Raw genomic sequence first — 16,635 nt, forward strand, 5'->3', positions numbered from 1 at the left:
CACCTAAATTCTAATTTGTGGAGCCAAAAAGGGGCATGGTTATGGGCAGGGAAATGGGCATTTCATGGGCATTCCAAAATTTACACACAGTGTTCTAAAATAGGCTGCTCTGCGCCTAAATATACGTGCTGATAGTTATGCCACATTTTCCTTGGTGTAAATGGATGCATGTAGTTCGAGGTGCTGGGATATCAACTAAGCGTATTCTATACACTGTGCCTAAATCTAGGCACCACTTAGAGATGCTACCTCAATGGCTGGTGTAAATGCTCATATCTAACTGTTGTCAGGCACGTAATTGATAGTATTCTGTAGCCTGCGTGAGTAAGTTCTTGGCCTGTCCCTGACCCGCCTATGCCCCTCCCAGGTCTGTGCCCTCTTGCAGTTGTGCACTATGAATTTTGCACACGCAATTTGCAGAATCCCGAACTAAGGGCAGTTATGCACATAAGTGTGTATTAGTGACAATTAGCAACCAATTAATGGCAATTATTGGTTTTTAATGCTAATTGGCAGCTAATTTAGCAAATAATTTAGCAATTTAAATTAATCACCTTACTCTAACTCTTCTTACTCTCTACCTATACCTGTTCCATCTTTGCTTATACTCTTCAGTATTAATTACACTGTGCGGAGTAGGGAAGGCTGTGAGTGTGTGCTAAAATCTCTCTATCAAAAAATGTCCCCCCCCCCCCCCCCCTTGGCATCTCTGGGGTTTGTTTCATAATGCAGGTGATCTGTTTCTGATATAGAAGAGTCTGTTTTGCATATTCACACCCAGGAGACATTTCACTATAGCTGTGAGGATTTATAAATAAATGTTTCCTTTTACTCTTTATGGTTTATTAATCAGCAACTGCCAGTCAGGAAAGATGAAGATATCACAGACCCAGCTCATCTGGATCCTGTTCATCTGGGTTAAAGGTAAGAATATTAATTTTCTCTTTATCCAGCATGAAAGAACTAAACAGAATATCTACAAAACTGCAAATATAATGTTCTGTTATTTTAAGAATTTCTCTATTCATATACTTTTTTTTCAATTAGTTGACCTTAATCCTTTTCATATCTCACTAATAGATCACATGCACATATTTATCATTTCTATATCTAGATTCCAGTGGACAGAAGATAATGACTCAGTCCCCAGAATTCTTATCACATTCGGTGGGGGAGAGAGTCTCCATCAGCTGTAAAGCCAGTGAAAATGTGGGCAGCTATGTAAACTGGTACCAACAGAAACCTGGACAGGCTCCCAAGCTTCTTATCTATGCTGCTTCTACCCGTGCCTCTGGGATCCCAGAGCGGTTCAGTGGCAGTGGATCTGGGACTGATTTCACTTTCACAATCAGTGGAGTTCAAGCTGAGGATGATGCAGATTATTTCTGTCAGCAGTATCAGAGCTACCCTCTCACACAGTGATACAGACCAGTACAAAAACCTCTCTGCTCTTTCTCTTGCTGTAGCTGCTCTTCTGTTACCACATTCAGCACCAACACAGCTCATAGTTCATCCCATAAAACTAAAGACTACCAGATATTTGGATTGTGGATCTCTAGGGGACACCCAGGTGGGTTGGAGCACGGTGTAGCCTCTGCTAGGCAAATTCCAACCATACTAATTATAAAATACTAAAAACAATTATTTTATTCCATTATTTCTTAATATACACCAGAAGTCAGCATTTCTTTAAATGCTTAGACCTGTATATTCAGTGGTGGCCCTTATCTGGGTACTGGCACTAAGGGCAAGATGCACTAAACTAAATGAGCCTTTAACAAGCATTAACGAGTCTTTAATGAACAAGGAGATTACCCTTGCATGCACTAAAGCCCAATTTCCGACGACGGTAGCAGCTAACGAAAACGGAATGCAGATGAGCAAATTGTGCACAAACCCTATTGAAATGAGATGCACTAAGGTTTTCCGCTTGCCCTAATGCTGGAAAACGCCAGGAAAGCCAATGAGAGGTCTGTACCTCTCGTTAGCTTAAATGTCAAAAAACTTAAATGTTAAAAAAAAAAATAGGGAGGGGCAAAAACGCTCATCAGGAGCATCCTTTATAGATGGCCTTGCCCCCTTCCCGCCTGAGGTCCTTTATTGACGGCCTTGCCCCCCCCCCCCCACCGAGGTCGCCGCTGCTCCCCGCTCCGCCCTGAATTGAAATCATAACTTTAGGCAGCCCCTGCCCCCTCCCTTCCTTCCTCCCTTCCTTGAAATGACAGCTGCTGCCATCCTCCACCCCCGCCGCACCCCCTGAGGTGGTCGCCGCCGCTCCCCCCCCTCCACCGGGCTCCCCTCCATCTGATACCGGGCCCTCACAGTGCCTCTCACCTCTGTGTGAAGGCACTGCACCGGCAAGAACAGCTGATCGCCTCTTTGGACTTCCCTCCTTTCCTGCTGGGCCCGCCCTCGTCTCACGTAAGTAACCTATGTAAGTTATTTACATCAGATGAGGGCAGACAAAGCAGGAAAGGAGGGAAGTCCGAAGAGGCGATCAGCTGTTTTTGCTGGTGCGGCACCTTCACACAGAGGTGAGAGGCGCTGTGAGGGCCCAGTATCAGACGGAGGGGGGCCCGGTGGAGGGGGGGGGAGCGGCGGCGATGACCTCAGGGGGGTTGGCGGGGGTGGGGCCACGGAGGCGGAGGATGGCGGGAGCTGTCATTTCAAGAAAGGGAGGATAAAGGGAGGAAGGGAGGGAGGGAGGGGGGCCAGGGCTGTCCAAAGTTATGATTTCAATGCAGGGGGGAGCGGGGAGCAGCGGCGCCCTCGGGGGGGGGGCAAGGCCATCAATAAAGGACATCAATAAAGGACGACCATAAAGGACATGTTTGGGGGTTTTTTCTGATGTCCCTGGCATGCACAGAGCAGTCAGCATAACGCTTGGCTGCTCTGCGCATGCTCTACCGGCTGATTATCCGACTGTTTTACGAAGGGTTAGAAAATGCAAGTGAGCTGCAACGCGCAGCTCATTTGCATTCCCTTTCCTTCTTGCATAGCTGTTCCCTACCAATTCGCTATGGAATTCGGTATGGAACGGCTCTAACGATGACTTTAGTGCATCCCCCCCCCTAAATATCTGAGTCTGGGATGGCCTACAGGAGTTACTCAGACAGGTAACACAGATATTCATCATTGGTTTCACTGATAGCTACTGATGAACATAGATAAGCCTTTCTGCTCGACATTATTTCTCTCTTCCACTTCTCATCCTCTTCCTCCAGCATTTTATACCCACATTTTCTCCATTTCTCTGTTCTTCATTTCACTCTCTTCCCCTTCCCCTGCCTTCAGCCAGCATTTCCACCTTTTCTCTTGCATCTGATCCATCTGATCCAGCTTCTCTCTCTTCTTTCCCTCTCTCTTCATTTCTAGCATCTCCACCAATGTATCCTTTCTCCTTTCTATTACAGTCCCGCATCTCTACTCCTCTCTCCTCGCCTCCTTCCTTCTGTGCTAGCATCTCTACTTTTCTTGTCTCTCCCCCTTCTAGCCAAGCATCTTTCTGTCCTCTCCTCTCCTCTTGTCCCCTTTACTCCTTCCACCCTTCCTTTGCACCTTAAACTTTCCTTTGCAGCTCCTTCTTGTTTGATCCACATAGTCTCAAACATGCTACAAGTCTCTGCCAGATCCCACCCACATGACAACAGGAAGTGTGCATCAGAACAGAATCCTGCAGAGATCGACAACACACTTGAATGGAGGCTTTGTGGTGCATCACTTTTCTTTTTAATGCTGACATTCACAGGCGGTCGGTGACTCAAAGGTTTGTGGGCCGATGCTCAGAAGGTAACACGGGTAATAGAGGCCATTAACGGCACACTAGCCCCCGCGTATACCGGTGTACAATGCTCATAAGGCCCTACTACGGGAAACAGCGAACTCACCAGACAACAATGCAAATAGCATGCAAATGTAGCCAAATTAGGCCATTTCCTATTCCCTCTGATCTGATGCTCAAACAACAGTGTAGTCAACAAGTGTGCCGTTACTGCTGAAAACCTAATGCCAGATCGGAACAGGCATTAAGATGGCTGAAGAGCAATTTCTCATGGGGACCCAGCTCTGAGGAGGGAAAAGGGGCTCAGGATCACAAGGAATGCACACTCTTTCATTAAAGAAAAAACTTCAGATTTTTGCCTGTTGTTTCGGGACAGAAACAACATGAAATGAATCCCTAGTTCAAAATGTTGCTGACTGAGGCAAATGTTGTGAGCTTAAAATTGTTCGATACTTAGCCTGAGTGAGCTTGAGTGAGCCCACGTCTGTGAAAGACAGGACACCATAATTGCAAATGTTTCAATAGAGTTACAATATTAAAAAATGATTTCAATTTAGAGTTTACTCCAGTCGCTCTGTCTCCACACCTCGGTGTAGGCGCATGCGCACAAGAAGTTTGCTTTAATGAAGAACTTCTGAGCTCATGTGCCAGGCACAGTCCTCCCCCTGAACTCCCTAATACTCAACGCTAGCAGGATGCCTATATTTGCATCTCATTAGCATTGAGCATTAAGGAGTTGTTCTGACCTGTTATTCTGGCGCTATTTCTCCGGCGCTGTTCAGTAAAGCACTGGGGTTTTGAACACAGGGACATTGGGGAGGGTAAAATGGGCTGGGGAAAGGTTGGGAAGGGATGGGACATGGCACAGAAAGTTAAAATTCTTGGTTGGTGTGAGTGATACCTATGTCAGCAGTAAATAGAGAGTGGGTCACTTTGAACATAGCAGGGATCTCTCTCTCCACTTTGTTGCTCTGCTTCTCCCTCCTCCACACCAATATCTCTGAGAGGGGCCCTTTTACTAAGCTGTGGTTAAAAGGGCCCTGTGCTAGCAATGGGGGCTGTTTTTACCACAGTGGGTAAAAATGCCATCCATTACCGTGCGCTGGGGGTAGAACTATTACTGATGGTAATATGCACATTTAAAGTATAATAAAATAGAGGAATGTTATGATCCTAATGGGACAGGCAGAGCAGTGACTTGGCCTGATTGGCCATGTCAAGGATTGGGCTGACGTCTGATTCAGTTGACTTCAGATGCCAAACCCTATTTAAGAATACCCCTGCCTGCATAGGATGCTCTAGTATTATCTCCTTCAGCTGTGAGCTTACCTTGCTTCTGCATAGTCTGTGCATGTGGTACAGTGTGAATTCTCTTTTGTATGGCTGCCATTATTTATTTATTTATTGTATTTGTACCCCACATTTTCCCACCTTTTTGCAGGCTCAATGTGGCTTACAGAGTATAGATATGATAACGTTGTTACATGATTTAAAAAAAACAGTCATTCATAAGTGGAGGTGAGAGAGGGTTTAGATGGAGAGGTGTTAGGTGAGGCCGTGTGAGAGGTGTTTTTTGGTGTACTTGGGTGGTTTAAGGAATGTTTTGCTTCATTGAGGCTGACTTTTGTAGGCTTTATTGAAGAGATGTGTCTTCAAAGCTTTGCGAAAGCTGGTTAGATTGGTCGTGGCTTTCAAGGCCATGGGCAGTGCGTTCCAAGACTGTGTGCTTTTTTTACGCAAAGGTAGTAGCATAAGCCTGTTTGTATTTCATTCCTTTGCAGCTGGGGAAGTTCAGATTGAGGAATTTGCGGGCCGATCTTTTGGCATTTCTGGGTGGTAAGTCCACTAGGTTTAACATATAGAGTGGGGCATCTGCGTGAATGATTTTGTGTACAGTCGTGCAGATCTTGAACTCAATTTGTTCCTTGAGCGGGAGCCAGTGCAGTTTCTCTCTTAGGGGTTTTGCACTTTCATAATTAGGTGTTCCAAAAATGAGTCTGGCTGCGGTGTTCTGGGCTGTTTGGAGTTTTTTGATGGTCTGTTCTTTACAGCCTGCGTACAGAGCGTTACAGTAGTCCAAGTGGCTTATTACTAATGACTGTACTAGGGTGCGGAAGATGTTTCTTGGGAAGAAAGGTTTTATTCTTTTGAGTTTCCACATCGATTGGAACATTTTTTTCGTTGTATTCTTCGCTTGGGTGTCGAGAGTGAGGTTTCGATCAATGGTGACTCCAAGAATTTTCAGATTTTCTGAGATAGGAAGTGTGCAGTAGGGTGTAGTTATTGTAGGGTAGTTGTTTGTATTGTATGGGGAGGTGAGAACTAGGCATTGAGTTTTTTCTGCGTTGAGTTTTAATTTGAATGAGTCCGCCCAGGAGTGCATGATCTAGAAGCTCTGGTGGATCTCGTTGGTTATTTCGTTTAAATTACTTTTGAACGGGATATGGATCGTAACGTCATCGGCATATATGTAGGGGTTAAGGTTTTGATTGGCTAGGAGTTTGGCTAATGGTATCATCATTAGGTTGAAGATTGTTGGTGAAAGGGGGGATCCTTGAGGAACTCCGCATTCCGGTATCCAAGGTGGGGATCTGTCCGTATTCATTATTACTTGGTAGGATCTGGTGGTGAGGAATCTTTCAAACCATTTGAGAACAGGGCCTCTGATTCCAAAATACTCTAGTAGGTGTAGTAAAATTTCATGATCCACCATATTGAAGGCACTAGACATGTCGAATTGTAGTATGAGTATGTTCTTGCCAGTTGCGATTGTTTTTTTGAATGAGCTTTTTTGTTTTTTGTTACATTTGTACCCTGCACTTTCCCACTCATGGCAGGCTCAATTTGGCTTACATGGGGCAATGGAGTGTTAAGTGACTTGCCCAGAGTCACAAGGAGCGGCCTGTGCCTGAAGGGGGAATTGAACTCAATTCCTCAGTTTCCCAGGACCAAAGTCCACCACCCTAACCACTAGGCCACTCCTCCACTCCCGTTGCTGACACTAGTACAGTTTCTGTGCTATGATTTGATTGAAATCCTGATTGAGACTCATGTAGAATTGAGTGTTTGGTCAGGTATTCCGTGAGTTGTTTCGTCACTATGCCTTCCATCAATTTTGTTGTGAGTGGGATAGAGGCGACTGGTCGGTAATTGGTTAAGTCCATTGTGCTTTTCTTGGCATCTTTTGGCAGCGGAGTGAGTAGGATGTTTCCTTTTTCTGAGGAGAAGAGACCATTTATGAGTCTGTAGTTTACTTGGTTCATGAGGTCTTGTATGAATTGTTTGGATGCGGATCTTATTAGGTTGGTAGGGCAGATGTCAAGTTTGCATTGAGATTTGGCATATTTTCTAAGCCAGTGTGTGAGTCCATTTACTGAAATCGGATCAAAATTGGTCCATGATCGATCGGCTGGGTATTCCCCAGGATTTGGGTCTAGGCATTCAAGGATGCTTGTGTAATCAATAGTGTTGCTTGGTATCATACATCGGAACTTTGTGATTTTTTCATTGAAATAGTTCGCTAGGTTGGTTGCCGATGGGGTGTCTGTGCTGTTCGAGGTGACCTGTGTGGTGTTTAGGAGATTGTTTACAAGTGAAAAGAGTTTGTGCGTGTCCTTGTAGTTTGGTCCTATTATAGTTTTGTAATGCGTTCTTTTGGTATGTCTGATTTTATATTTGTATTTTCTTTGTGCCTGTTTCCACTCTTTGAGTGTGTGTTCATCTTTTTTTTTTTGCTCCATGCTCTTTCTAGTCTTCTGACTGTTTTTAGCTCTCAGTTCTTCATTAAACCATGGGATTGAGTTGTTCCTATGTGAGGTTCTAGTTTGGAGCGGTGCTATTTTGTCTAACACTGCTCTGCATCTGTTGTCCCATTCTTGTAGAAATTGAGGTGATTCTGTAATTGTAGTCCATTCCTCAGTATATATTTGTTGCCAGAATGTTAGAGGATCTATTTTGCCTCTCGTAGTATAGGTTCTCTTTTCTTGTTTTTGTTATTTCTCTTTTGTTTTCCAAAGGAGGGAGGTGATTGCTTTATAATGATCTGACCATGGTGTAACTATCCATTTTGTATCCCTGAATATGAGGTTCGCTTCTGATGAAAATTTATGAGTTATGATATCTAGTGTGTGTCCTTTTTTGTGGGTGGGTTGCATATTAGGCCAGTGGATCTCCCATAGTTGTAGGAATTCCTTGCATTCGTGTACGTTGTTTGAGTTGGTGTCTTCAAGATGGAGGTTTATGTCTCCTGCTATGAGGACATTCTGAGAGGACAGACAAGTATTTGATATGAAGTCTGTGAAGTGTATCTGTGCTCGTGCCAGTTAGCCGGGGGTCTGTAGAATAGGATTATGTTTAGTTGATCATGTAGGTTAGGGTGGGTGATTCTGACTGTGGCTATTTCAAGTTGGGGGAGGATCGATACAGCTGTTGTTGTAACTGAAGTGGGATTTATAAATTATAGCTATACCTCCGCCTATTTTTCCTTCTCTCGTCCAATGAGTGATTTTGTATCCTGGTGGACATAGCTCAAGGATTATTGGGTCTTTGGCGTCATGGATCAAAGTTTCATTGATGAGAAGGAAGTCAAGGTGATCTGCCGTTATCCAGTCGGTTATCGTTGTAGTTTTTTTTATTATTGATCTGGCGTTAGTGTATCCTATTTGTATTGATTGGTGTTGCTTCCTTGGGTTCAGGTTTGTGGTGATTTTTATCAATTGCCTGTTTTCTTGATGTGCGGGTTTGGTGTCTTTTTTTGATGTACTTTGTTGGTGTCCATGGGCATTAGGTTTGTCGTGCTCTTTGTTATTTTTTGGGGAGGGCATTGTGTGTCGGTAAGTGATGTGTGATTTGTGCGTTGTGGGGTTGTTGTTATCTGTGTCGTTGGTTGTGTATGCGCGTGAGAGTAGGGTGAGACAGTAGATAATTAGGAGTGTTTTGCTGGGGTTCATATCAGTGTTTAAGGCACTACAGCAATTTTTAGGCAGCAGTGTAGCAGTGTGTAGAATCTACAGTACAATGTGTGCAGTGTATTCGTGGCACTGTGTTTACAACTGGGTCTCTAAAGACAGTGCGTTTAAATAAGTCAGCTGAATTTAGCTCAAGGTAGATAATGCGTTAAGGCAGGTCGGCATCCAGTTCAGTAAAGCAGTGCACTTAGAGGTAGATCTCATTTACAGTGGAGAAAGAGAAAAAAAAAAGGTGATGGAAGTCTCAATTGACGTGTACATTACATTCAGTTCTAATCTGCGGAGTCCAAATCGTGTCTATGAACGGTGCGATCAGCACGAGGCAGTTCAGTCTGGGCAGTATATTCAGCATTAGTTCAGTCAATCTCACTTGCCTTAGACTTGGCAACAGTTCATGCTGATCTTACTTGGTTTACAGTCAAAAGCAAAGCAGAGCCAGCATTTATATTTAAAGCATTACTATTCAGGCAAAGCAAAGCTAGCATTTACATTTAGAGCGTTACTATGAGCAGTATATGCTATTTCCATTTATCTTACTTGGTTTGCAGTCAAAAGCAAAGCAAAGCCAGCATTTACATTTAAAGCATTACTATGAGCCCTTGGCAAAGCAGCTCATTTGTCTTCTATTTAAAATATTCTCTTTGTCTGTGTTTGTTCTTTGAGTCTGTATGAGTCAGCTCCCTCTGATTGCTTTGTTGTTGTTGTTCAGCTGTGCTCAGCTTCTCTGTGTACTCTGCTTTCCTGTGTGCCTTGACTTTCCCTGTCCTGCTGTGTGTGCTGGGTGAGTCCATGGGAGTTTACTTCCTTCTTTTGGGTTTCCCTATTAACTCTTTTCCTACTGTATCTGTTGAGAACTGTTCCTTGTCTAAGCTGTGTCCCTTGAGCAGTCTCTCTTAACCTTTTACCTGCTGTATCTGTTGCATGGTTCTTGTGAGCACTGCTCCTTGTCTGGGCTGTTTAGCTTGAAGCAGTCTTTCTGTGTAGCCTGCCATAACACTTTACCTGCTGTATCTGGTCTTGTGAGTACTGCTCCTTGTTTAAGCTATGTAGCTTGAGCAGTCTCGCTGTATAGTCTGCCTCAACCCTTAGCCTGCTCTTTGCTTCTACTGAGGACTGCTCCTTACCTAGCTGTGTAGCTCTTGCTGTCTTTCTGTGTGGTTTCCCCTTTACCCTATTCTTTCTGTAGCTCTTGTTTGGATCCTGTGTAGGCCACTCTGTGTGGCACAGCTTGGGGTTGCCTCACTGCATGGGTTCCCTTATTCTGGTTGTTGTCTGTATCTGTGTGTTTGGTCTGGTGACCTTTTGTTGGTGACTATGTGTGGTACTCTGTGCACGGCCTGAGTGCCAGTCCCTTCCAGGACTCTTCTCTGTTCTTTTCCCTTCCCTTTTGCATGTTTGGATTCCAGTTTGGAATTGCGGCCCATACGTTTGGATTCTGTACGTGTGGGTTCCATTTCGGCCTTGCGGTCTTTACGAGTGGTTTATTAAACTTACTGGTAGTGCTCGCTGGTCTCCCTGAGTGTGCTGAGCTTCGTAGCCCGTTGTCTCTGTATAGTGTGAGCTTCTTCTGCCTTAGGCCTTCGCCTAGGTCTCTCCTAGGGCTCAGCTTAGGCCCAAGGGCTAACAATCAACCTAAAAAGGAAAATGTCTCTCTATCTTTCTGTCCATATATCCAAAGCACTGGATGCCCTCCAAGAAATTGTCATAAAATTATGTTTATGTTAATCCAATCCAATTTGATTAACTACCTTTTCCAAGCAACACAACAAGGTTTAAGTTTAGTTCAGGTCACTTGAAGTAAGTGGTGATTTGCAACTAGCTCATTGGCATTACAACATTTTACTGCTGACCTGGGCTCTTGCCTTCTTTCCTTAGTGCAGCTGGAGGGTAAGATCAAAATTGCAGCCAGTCCTTTATTCGTCTATTTATTTATCTATGTTTATATGTATTTATTTATTTGTATATCCTATGTTTTAAAGACAATTAACTGATTGGTAACTTAAAAACATTGCATTACTGCACAATTTTAATGTGAGTAAAATAACATGGAATGTACTAAACTCCAAAACCCAAGTAGCACATTTTAGTAAATCTAGCAGTAGAACAAAAAAGCTGCCTTCAAGATTAGACAAAAAGTTGTCAGTCTAGGTCAGAAGTACCTGACAGAGTCCTAAAAATTAGCTAAATTCTTTTTTACTTCACCCCAAGGTTAAGCAGTGGCTTTTTCTGGGTCTAACTTAATAATGGGTTATGCACTTTTTCTCCAGGAATTTGTCCAACCCTTTTTAAAACCCAACTACATTTACTGCTTATATCACTTGCGTTGGGATCTAAATCTGCTTCCACAATCAGTTCCAGAGCTTAACTATAAGTTGAATGAAAAAATATTTTCTCCTTTTTGTTTTAAATGTGCTACTATATAACTTCATGGTTGTTTCCTGGCTTTTGTACTTTTTGAATGAAGAAACAATTGATTCAGGTTTACATATTCCACTTCATTCAGGATTTTATAAACCTCCATCATATATCCAAGCTGAATAGTCCTAACCTTTAGCCTTTCCTCATATGAGAATACTTACATCCCTTTAATCTTTTTGGTCACCCTTCTCTGTACCTTGTTAAATTCTACTATATCTTTTTGAGATGCTGTGACCAGAACTGTGCACAGTACTCGAGGTAAATTCATTGTCCATTATAACACCTAAATCCTTTTCCTTGGTGGTGATTCCTAATGTGGAACCTGGCATCACATAGCAATAACTGCATCACTTAGCACTTGTCTGTATTAAATTTCATCTGATATTTGGATGCCCAGTTTTCCAGCCTGTCAATATACTCCTGCAGTTTTATGCAGTCTGCATGTGATTTAACAACTTTGAAGAGTTTTGTGTCATCTGAAATTTGATCACCTCACTCATCTTTCCCATTTCCAGGTCATTTATAAATATGTTTTAAAAACTCTGGTCACAGTACAGATCCATTTAACTGTGCATTCCGAGCAATGCACGGCCATTTCCAAGCGATGTACAGACTGCAGCCCCTGCCTTTTACAACAAAACTTTTACAGGAGGTCAGGACCTGTTGTAGCAGCACAATGGTAAACTGAAGAGGCAATTTCCCATGTGTTGGAAGCACGCTAGTACTGAACAGTGCTGTTGGAGAGGAGCCCTACTGGTTGGTAAGAGTTGTCTCCACTTGTGCTGGATTCTTTCTCTCTGCTTTCTCATCTTTGCCTTCTCTTGCGGGCAGGTGAGCTCCAAGGTGCAAGGGATCATGAGTGTTCATGTGCATTCCCTATATAAGTGTAGCGCCCCCTAGGTTTCAGCGCTGCCCCACTTCGCTACAATAACAGAATCTGCTATTAGTCTCGGCACCGAGGTAAGATGTTTTCCCCTGAAGTGGAGCACACTTCCACCCAGCGCTACTGTTTTTCTAATAGCTAAAAAAATAAAATAAAAAGTACTAGAATAAAATAATTTTTATTAACAGAGTTGATATAAATTCAGAATGTGAGGAACCCCATTCAGGCTGGCAAAGAAATGTGTATCACCACCTTTAACAAGCAAATATGTTTAATTTATTCTGCAACTCACATTTGTTTAACGGTTACATTTACTTAAGCATTATGTGAACAGCTCAAAGTAGCTTCTATTCCTGTTTACACTTTTCAACCTTACAGAACCTTTAAATGCTTATACTGAAAGAAATGCAAGAATACAAAGCATTAATTTGTGCACTAGCAAAGGAATTTACTCCCTTCTTAGGGTTTTCTGGATTTCATGGACCCAAGCTCAAAGATTCCTGAAAACTAAGTTCAAAAATGTTTGGAGACCAGAACCCAGTAAAACTCAAACCTCAGCATATCATTTGATAAGTACTTTACCAGTCCAGGACTTTTTATCTCCTGTTTTAAACCTTAAAAGCAATTTTCCTTTGGTTTAAAAAAAAACAACGGGTACCTTTACTGTTTCAGCTGTTCAAAGTTAAAATTATGTGTGCACACAAAAAAAATAGTTCTAGAAAATTATTCAAAAATTCATAAAGGTAAATAACTTATCCACTCCTTCCAGTTTTGATCCGGTAACCTCTTGCTGCTTGAGACTGGATCCCAGGAAACACTGCTACCACCAGTGTTGCCAGGTGGGCGGTTTTACCGCCCAATTGGGCGGTTTTCCGCGACCCGCCGCGGGAAATTTTTGCCCGCGGCGGATTGCGGTTTTTTGGGCTGGTTTTTGTGCTTCGGGCGGTTTTTTTAGGTGGCTTTTTCGGCCGCGGTGGGCGGGGTTAGTGACGTTTTTGGGCGGGGTAAGTGACGTGGGAGGCGGGGTAAGTGACGTGGGAGGCGGGGTTAGTGACGTGGGAGGCGGGGTTAGTGACGTAGGAGGCAGGGTTAGTTACGGGGAAGGCGGGGCCGATGACGGCGGGGGCGGGGTTGATGACGGCGGGGGCGGGGGTGATGACGGCGGGGGCGGGGGTGATGACGCGGGGGCGGGGGTGTCAGGGGCGGGGTTTGAGTTTGGGCGGGTTTTGGGCTGGATTTTGGGCTCCTTTAGGCTGGAAAAATATTTTCCACCTGGCAACCCTGGCTACCACAAGGAAACACCGCCACTCTGGAGGAATCAGCAGCTGCCCCTCAGAATTACTGCTGCAATTCCTAGGAATCCGCTTTGCTGCAGTTGATGCACAGGAACAGGAAAACCTCAACTCTATTGTGACTCTGATACAGGAGTTCTGAAACTAATGCTGGCTAACCCCCAAACTCAGGTCCAGTTTCTTCACTTGACCATACCCTCTGTCCAAGAATCATATGCAATGCTCTAACACTTATTCCTCCCTTTGTAATAATAACTTTGCTGGTAGCTTGAATTTCCCAGCTCATCACCTTCAAGGTGCTCTCTCTGAATTCCAATACTTATTGATGGAAACCTTTCACCCTGGCTTTTCCCAATACAGCTAAACCCCCCTTACCAGTACTGGAGAGTCCCGTTAAAAGTCCCTTCCCTTACCAGTACTGCCTCTGAGTTATCAGCTGACTCTACAGAAAGAAAACTTTTTTTTCCTCTCAGCATAGAAAAAAACCTCCCTGTCAGTTCTCTTTCTCCTATCCTTCTCCCTGCTTCCCCAAGCCGTAGTCCAGGTAACCAGAATCAGCTGACATCATCGGTCCCTTCTGAGCCAATCAAGCTCTCCAGCACTTAAGCTACAGTTTGCGCTGAGAATATGGAATCTGAATTTCCCTGGTGTCAGCTCCATTTTAAAACCATCAGACCCATAGACTTTAATTGAGAAGAAACCTTTCCTAAATATTTTGACATCCGCTCATGTCACATCCCTCCCGCTCGCTGAGCAAGTGTAGCACATCTCTCCTGGTACCCTGATAACCTTAGAATTTAAAAATACCTTTTCTCCTGACCACACCGCATTTTCCTAAACCCCCCCCCCATAAAATAACTTATAAAATTCTCTGATCACCATCTAATAATTTCCCTTACACCCCCCTCCATCCTATATAACCATTGGAATTCCAAAACACCCCCCCAAAGATGCGCAGCCTCCTTGAAATTGCGTATCTCCCTATAGATAACTTAAAAACAATATTCTTTTTTTCCAGATCCCCCTAATTCCCCCAAACAGGACCCCTAAATGCCCTACTACCTCAAAAAAAATTTAATTAATTAATCCTCCCAAGGCCCTGTCCAGGCCCCGATTTCAGGCCTACTCAGAGCTTCAGAACCTTACTGAGCATGTGCAGAACCTGCCATTACCCAGTAATGCTCTCTGCCTCTCCTTCACTCAAAGCCAGCCAGCCATCCATCAGGGCTGGTCACAAACAACTCCTGCCCCTAAAAATCCCATCTCTGCAGCCATAGGCGTAGTTTGACTGTTTCATTTGGGGGGGCAAAGGAAGGGGCGGGGCATATTAGCATATTCATTTGCATATATGTATATGCAAATTATGCTAATATGGAGGAAGGAAGGGAGCAAGAGCTGGCTTTTTTGGGAATAACCAGTGTTCGTTTGCCAATGGATAGCCACTGAATCAGAGAGGCAGCGGGTTTGGCGACAGGCAGTGGTGTGCTGGTAAATGTTTAACAACAGGCTCTCCCCCCAGTCCCCCTCTGCGCCCCCCCAAATTGCAGAGCTGGCTATAGCCGGGGAGAGAGCCTGGGGGGGGGGGGGGGTATAAATAAGTAAATATAAACTTTTAATGTTGAGCACCTGATTCTCAAAGTGAACATATTGCAAACACTATAATGAAAATAAAATGATTTTTTTCTACCTTTGTTGTCTGGTGACTGTTTTTCTGATCATGCTGGTGCAGTATCTGATTCTGCTGCTATCTGTCCTCTTAACTCCGTTTCCAGGGCTTCCTTTCCATTTATTTCTTTCTTCCTTTCTTCTTCATTTTTGGTCCTCAGCTTCTGCCTATTTTCTTCATTCATGTGCAGTTTTTCTCCTCTCTTCCTTTTCCCTCATCTCATCTCCTTCCTCACTCTTTCCTCCCCTCCATCCATGTCCAGCATTTCTTTTCTCTCCCCTGCCCTCCATCCACCCAGTCCAACAGTGACCCTCCTCTCCCCTGTCCCCATACCCAGTGGCCCTCCTTTCCCCTGCCCTCCATCCACTCAGTCCAGTAGTGACCCTCCTCTCCCCTGCCCCCATGCCCAGTGGCCCTCCTTTCGCCTGCCCTCCATCCACTCAGTCCAGCAGTGACCCTCCTCTCCCCTGCCCCTATACCCAGTGGCCCTCCTTTCCCCTGCCCTCCATCCACTTAGTCCAGTAGTGACCCTCCTCTCCCCTGCCCCCATGCCCAGTGGCCCTCCTTTCCCCTGCCCTCCATCCACTCAGTCCAGCAGTGACCCTCCTCTCCCCTGCCCCCATACCCAGTGGCCCTCCTTTCCCCTGCCCTCCATCCACTCAGTCCAGCAGTGACCCTCCTCTCCCCTGCCCTCCCTTCATTCCGCCCTCTCCCCGTTCCTTCTCCCCCCCCCCCCCAGCGAGCCAGTTCTCCTCCCTCCCTCCCTCCCTCCGGATCCGTCCCTCACCAACGATCTTCGAATTTTTCACCTGCCCGGCCCGCTAGTGCTGACTCTCCACTGCTGGTTCACGCTTCAAAATGGCCGCCGAGACTTCTCGCGAGGCCGCCTCTGAAAGTCTCGGCGGCCATTTTTAAAGCGCGAACCAGCAGGGGAGAGCGCTAGCGCCTAGCGGGCAGGCAAAGGATTCGAAGATCAGGTCGGTGAGGGACGGATATGGAGGGAGGGAGGAGAGCCGGCTCATGGGGGGGCCAGGGGGGGAGGAGAAGGAACGGGGAGAGGGTGGGGTTAAGGGAGAGCTGCCTGTTGCCGGCCCTGCGTTTGGGGGGCATTGCCCCCCCTCGCCCCCCCCCAGTCTAAGCCCATGTCTGCTGCCCTGAGGACCCCTCCAGCACTCCAAAAGGAAAAGGTAAAGTTTGTATTTTGTTTTTAACCATATTTCATAAGCAAACCAATGTGCCCCTGTTTATAAAACATGATAGGTGCATTTTATACAGTGTAACCTGCTTTGAGCCAATCATTTTTTGGGGGGGTTAAGCAGATGCTTTTAAATTAGATGAAATGAAACAGAAGCATGTGAGAGGGGGTGGGAGTCCATGCACCAATGCAGTGTGCCAGCGACATCTCTCCCTTCCCATGTACACTATTTTCTTGATGTACTTGCAATCTACAGAACTACGGAAAAATTAGTACTGCCAGTAGTAGTATACAGAATATTGATTTACAACATTGTGGACACACACAAAGTAGGCAGTAGTACATATAGAACACTTTGAGAGTAGAAACTTATAAATAAATAGTAAGTAGTGGAGATTTTTTTTGAAACTATATGATGGCATGCTGAACACAT

At 44.8% G+C, this 16,635-nt stretch overlaps 1 gene segment (V, D, J or C); it reads left to right on the forward strand.

Annotated features, from left to right (window-relative positions):
- Positions 1–872: 872 nt before the first annotated feature.
- LOC115462144 lies at positions 873–1,422 on the forward strand. The segment is given in 2 exon segments: positions 873–924; positions 1,115–1,422. Coding segments are annotated over 2 exon segments (360 nt in total).
- Positions 1,423–16,635: the final 15,213 nt, after the last annotated feature.

The sequence above is a fragment of the Microcaecilia unicolor genome, chromosome 2, assembly GCF_901765095.1.
Source record: "Microcaecilia unicolor chromosome 2, aMicUni1.1, whole genome shotgun sequence".
In the NCBI taxonomy this organism is placed as follows: Eukaryota; Metazoa; Chordata; class Amphibia; order Gymnophiona; family Siphonopidae; genus Microcaecilia; species Microcaecilia unicolor.